This window comes from Stegastes partitus, unplaced genomic scaffold (genome assembly GCF_000690725.1).
Source record: "Stegastes partitus isolate 25-593 unplaced genomic scaffold, Stegastes_partitus-1.0.2 Scaffold506, whole genome shotgun sequence".
Taxonomy (NCBI): Eukaryota; Metazoa; Chordata; class Actinopteri; family Pomacentridae; genus Stegastes; species Stegastes partitus.
The window spans coordinates 423,257-428,886 of record NW_007578237.1 but is presented as its reverse complement, the minus strand read 5'-3'; the positions used below and the strand labels follow the sequence as shown (position 1 = coordinate 428,886).

Below are 5,630 nucleotides of genomic sequence, written 5' to 3'. Positions count from 1 at the left end.
GACTGGTCTCCCCAAAGTCCTGACTGGAACCATCCAGAACCTGTGGACTGATGAAGGAACAAGTCTGAGTCACAAAGACGACGAGTTTAGTTGAACTGCAGCGGTTCTGTCCAGAGGAGTCAGAGATGGACCAGAAGCTGGTGGACGGAACCAGAAGAACCCGACTGAGATAAAGAGAAAGAACCAAGCAGCACAATTGTTTATTGTTTCAATGATTCCATCCCAGAAGGTGTCGGGTGTAGATGGTCATTAGATGCACATGTTCTTCTATCTGCTGTCAGTGTGCTGGATGTGCCAGCATCAGTCAGACCTGCTGGTGTCCTCAGACCCGTCCACTGGCTGAACAATGTTCACACCCTAAGATCTCTTAATAGCAGGCAGCATCCAGTGTTGAAATACAGCAATGTTTAAGCGTGAAAGCCAATTTCCACGGGCAGCAGCGCTCACATTGTTATGTGCAACGTGTTGAATATTCCAGCGGATCTATTTTTGAATAACAACCTTTTAATGAAGTGCAGCTGAGCGACTCGGGCACAGGAGGCAGCGAGAGGCGGCGCCGAGAGATTGAAGCTGGAATCTTTTCACGTCATTGCAGATTCCAAATTGCAGAGAATTGGATTTAAAACGATGTCTGAGCTGCAGAGTCCCAGTGAGCTACGGCTGACATAAAGCATCGGTCTGGGCTGACAGAACAAACTCATACACACTCATCTGAATAAATTAAAACACACTCATGGATGTATCCCCCAGTAAATTTCATCAGCAGGTGGTTTGCTACAGATGAACGTGCGCTGAAGGTAAATTTAGCGTTTGCATATTGGTGAAATTAACACGTGACGTCGTGTTTGACGAACACGTGCAAAGTGTTTGATGTGAGTAAGCGCTGCAGCGCTGCGTGATAATTGGCTCAGCAGCACATTTAATGGGAGCTGAAAATGAAATCCCACAAAGAACAGAGAGCAGAGGAACACTTTTAAAATATCTTTATTTATACACAGTTTCCGTCATACCACAATGAACAGAGGAACAAGAAGAATCAGGTTAACAAAAGCAGGGGCAGTGAAGGAAACGCATACAAACATCCCTGTGGCTCTGACCATAGCCGGTAGTGGTTCTGTACCCGACCGTTGACTATCTCCATCACGGCTTAAAGGTTCTTTTATCGTTTGCTTTCTCTCCTCCGATATTGATTCTCAATGTGAGACATGTAAACAATCAGTTTAAGCTCATTTTTGGTCCAGATGTGTGTGACGGCTGCAGCATCAGTCTACATGGAGAGTTCAGGCTTAAGAGCTGCGGTAGATGGTCTTTCTAAATTTGGCAGTTTTTTATTTTTTTCCCTGAAGCCTCACTTTGTTTGCCTCTGTTGTTAAAAAATACATAAAATACACAAACTGCTGGACACACCTGACTGGGGAACAAAGAGACTCTGTTTGGCACCAGTGAACGAAAAGCCATCAGAAGCAATTTACACGTCTGTTTATGATTCAGCTTTTGAGCCAAACAGGTCGGGCTACATGACAGCGAGTGGGAAGAGACGTGAGCAGAGGAGCGCACGATGCTGGTGGGATGAGGACGGGTCATTCTGCGCGACAAGGCGGGAAACTCCACACCAGGGGTCTCATGTATCATGCAGGGGTCTTTCTCATGCTTAGATCAGGCCTCGCCTCACGCATGCACACGATATATAAAGAAAGGACACGTTTGGGCCCCCGGGGCTCAGAAATCCTCGTAGTGTGAACTTGGTTTCTGTTACAGAAGGATGTCGGCCCTGAGATGACCAAGGCAAGAGGGCGTTCAACCGTTCCACGCACAGTCAAGTGCTGCATATTCTCTATATGACACTGAGTAGTAGAAAACGACGGATAAATAGTGGAAAGACATATAACAAGGTTTGCTGATACCAAAGCTACCAAAGATTCAGCCAAACGTTATAGATCTCTTCTTGGGGCTAATCTAAACATAGAAATGTCCAAACTGTCTACGGTAGTAAAAGCACATTCAGTTCATAGTATAAAATCTGCAGGTAACTTCTCTTTTTCAAACATATTTACAAAAAAAATCAAATGAAACGGTGACAGCAGAGGGTCAGACATCTGTCCAGACAGAAACAACATAAAACGGGAACAAAAAAACCCTTTTTCTGATTAGAAACTTCTCTTCAGAGTAAACGTACGACAATTATATATTAGTTTATATCGTAATACTAATCTTTACAATGATACCAGACGTGTACTGCATCCTAGAGTCTACTGCTCGTACAGAGTCAGAAAGTAAGCATGCAACAGAGATCTGCTTTGTGCATATGGAAACAGCATCTTTAAAACATTGTCTTTCAGTTTTCTGACCCTTTATCCTGCATTGAAACAGGCCTTCACAGCGTTTATTCTGCTCCTCGATGCCGATAAACTGTCGTCACACGTCCTACAAAACAACAGATACAAACAGGTCCGTGTCCAGGAGGTGTGTCGGACCAGAGGGGGAAAAACACAACATAGAAATGCAGTTTTCCACTTTGGCACTCATGTAACAGCTTACTAACTCTTTTTTTGTACGAATAGAAATATAATATACACATGTAGCAGGTCAGGAGCAGATGAAGCCGGGACAGAGCAGAAAATCGTGTTCCGTTCTTGTCGTGCATTGCAGCTTGTTGTAAGACGAGGGAACGTGATGAGAACAGATCGTGTCTTTAATACCTAAAGAGATAGTAACTGATACTGAGACACATTCATTCACAAGATAAAGGCTGCAGGTTTGGAGGAGCACAGATACAGATTCAGAGTTAAAAAACATATCGTGAGATGCTCGGGGGGAATCGATGCGGGAATATCAGTGCCATTTTTCACTCCTTTCAGATTGTAGCCCACAAACATCATGGTAACTCCTCCCTCCTCAGTCATTTCTGTACACAGGTATTGATAACGAGTCGACAGAACACTGCAGAGGTCTGCTGGCGGCGGGATATTTGGTGGAGATCGGAGGGAACCTGTATTCGGTGACAGTCATGCGTTCTTCCAGCTCCCCGCCTCCCCTCATACCACGCTGTGCAGGGACGGATGGCTGAACTGAGGGTTGATGTAGGAGAAGCCGGCGAACTCGCTCTGGTCGATGTTGGCGATGACCAGCTGGTCCGGAGGGGTCAGGACGGGCTGAGTGCGTGTGAAGAACTTGTCGAAGTTTTCTGCTCCTTTGCCGCACTGAAAGAGACAAAGAGGACGTGGACAGGATGCTATTTTGATCAGACGGTCTGGTGAGCAGCACTCGTGATTAAAACAAAAAGAAAATAAAGGCTTTTCCTCATGAGTGTTTTATTAGAAAGCTTCTCACACAGTCCCAGAGGGAAGGTGGTGAAACATGTCCAGGCCTGCTGTCGATCCAGGCACAAGCTGTGATGAGATGAGACCCCGAGCAGCAGCCTCACTGGAGGTCCTTAGCATCAGGGTGCAGCTCTGCTAGCGGCTGCATACATACTGTATATGGATCTGTGTGTGTGTGTGTGTGTGTGTGTGTGTGTTGCACAGCAGCAGCAGCACAGTCATGACACTTGCAAGAGTAATGCACAGCAAAAGCAGATCTGTCGTCTGCCTGCTGTTGACACTTCCTCAGGAGACACATCAGCATGTGAGGCATCTTCAGCCACTCTGTCACATCACAGAGCCTCACATGGATCCTTTGTCTGCCAGTTCCTTCAGACCAGGGAATGACGCAGCGTATGAGTGCACAACTGGGAAACAACCACAAAAAGCCCCCTGAATGGATGCATCCACTTCTAGCCCTGTTCTCGTCCTGCCTCTTGAGTGAGAGGAGGCAGATACATCCGCTGCGTTTGTGTGGAAGTGAAGGGAACTCTGCTCTCTCAGGGCTATTTTTAAACCCTCGGTGACAGCGGTCGTGTTGCTGCAGGCGCCGCGGCCAGCGAGGGGGATGGATGAGGGGTCCGCAAACAGAAAAAGAAGCGTGTGCGGTAACAAGCGGAGGTTTAGGTGGCTGCAGCTGGGTGCATAGAAACAATGACGCTGGCTCCAGATGAATGAGAGCATCAGCAAACATTCACACACAAAGACTCGCTGAGGAAGTACTGAATTTTTCAAAAGACACGCTTAGAAGAACGACACACTGCATGCTGGGAGGCGAGCATGTGGGAAATAAACACACAGCAGGAGGCTTTATGGCCCTTTTCTGATGCTTGATGTGACTATTAGCTCCTGCCTGCATTTCCTTCTGCATCAACATCCACCTGAATGAATGAAGGGCTATTTTGAGGTGCACATAAACATCAGCTAAGTACCAGAAAATGCTCTCGGCTCAGAGGGAGACTGCGCATTAATAAAGAAATGTGGAGCCAAGATGTCAACAATCTGTGAAGAAGTGTTCATTTTATGATACGATCTCTTTAAAAGGAAGAACACGAGTGTGTTTCTGCACAAGATGACGTACAATAAGACGTCTTGCCTGATGCTATGGGCAGTATTGGGCAAAATAACATTGAAATGCTGCAGATCACTGACTAAGGTCATGATGAATGTGAGCACAGTGGTGCAGGATGCTTGTTTAATCCAGTCTCTCACCACTTTGGGTTTGAATGGCGGCTGGATCTCTCTGTTGGCCAGCCGCTCCCAGTCGATGCGTCTGAAGAAGGCCTGCTCCCTGATGTCCCGCTCGCCTTCTGGGCCGCAGCCGAGGCGCTTCGACGGGTGTTTGGTCATCAGCTGGAAACACACGAAGGCAGGGAGCGATAAAAGGGCGACAACACCGTTGAAGCTGATACACAACAAGCCTGTTTGCTTCCTGCCTGCGTTATTTAGTCGGCAGCATTATGCAGAGCCGGCTTTGAAGACAGTGGGTACCTCTCCACGGCTCCGTTCTGAATTCAGCAGCCACTTTTAATTTCAACCATGAATCATTCTTTGCAAATGAAATGTGAAGCAAACAATGAGTGGGGTCGGGATAATCTCTGCTGTCAGCCGCTCTCAGATGATGAATGATAGTTGGGGTGGCGGCACGCAGCCACAGGATGTAATATCACAGCAAATGAAGGTGAGCTGAGTTATTAAAAGACTCGATCAGACTGTGTCTGAATTTTAATGGAATCTGCTCTGGTTTGCAAATTGAGTCTGAAAAGTCACTTCTCTGTCAGTAAACAACAACAACAATCAGGAGAAGCGTGATGCTGCTGCTCTGTTCCCCTGAACAGCTTCCAGGTGTGAGCGGGAGAACAGGTGGGCGCTAAATTCAATAAAGACAGAAAAAAAAGGAGTTTTGAAAGCCGCGGAAATTTGTGACTAGAATGTGCCGGCTGTGTTGGAGGTGCAAAATCATTTCCTGCTGTAGAGATTAAAAAAAGCAGAAAGCCGTCTTAGACGGATGCTCAGTGTGACCGTCTGAACCACCGGACTTTCAGGGTTCGGGTTAGAGCCACAAACCACCCAGAGTTTGTTGGTTCACTTATTACTCAGTTATGTTCATTTTCAGTCACTCTTTGTTTCAGTTTCAGCACTGAAAGTAAAAAAAAAAAGAAAAGATTAAACTTCTTCCTTTTGCAACAACCGGCTGCTTCGATTGCATCATCGTCAAACATGGAAGATCGGATTTGTTGACGTTTTAAATGGATTTCATAAACTGAAGTC

General features: G+C 46.3%; 1 protein-coding gene across 2 annotated transcripts in view; it reads right to left on the bottom strand.

Annotated features, from left to right (window-relative positions):
- Positions 1 to 2,934: 2,934 nt before the first annotated feature.
- prkcab (protein kinase C, alpha, b) overlaps positions 2,935 to 5,630 on the bottom strand; it is a 134,431-nt gene continuing 131,735 nt past the window's right edge. For both annotated transcript variants that reach the window (XM_008287546.1, XM_008287545.1), the window contains 2 exons: positions 4,572 to 4,712; positions 2,935 to 3,200 (listed from right to left, as the gene is read on the bottom strand). In XM_008287546.1, the coding sequence (XP_008285768.1) occupies positions 3,036 to 3,200; positions 4,572 to 4,712 (306 nt within the window). In that variant the 3' untranslated portion in view covers positions 2,935 to 3,035. The remainder of the gene's footprint in view (positions 3,201 to 4,571; positions 4,713 to 5,630) is intronic.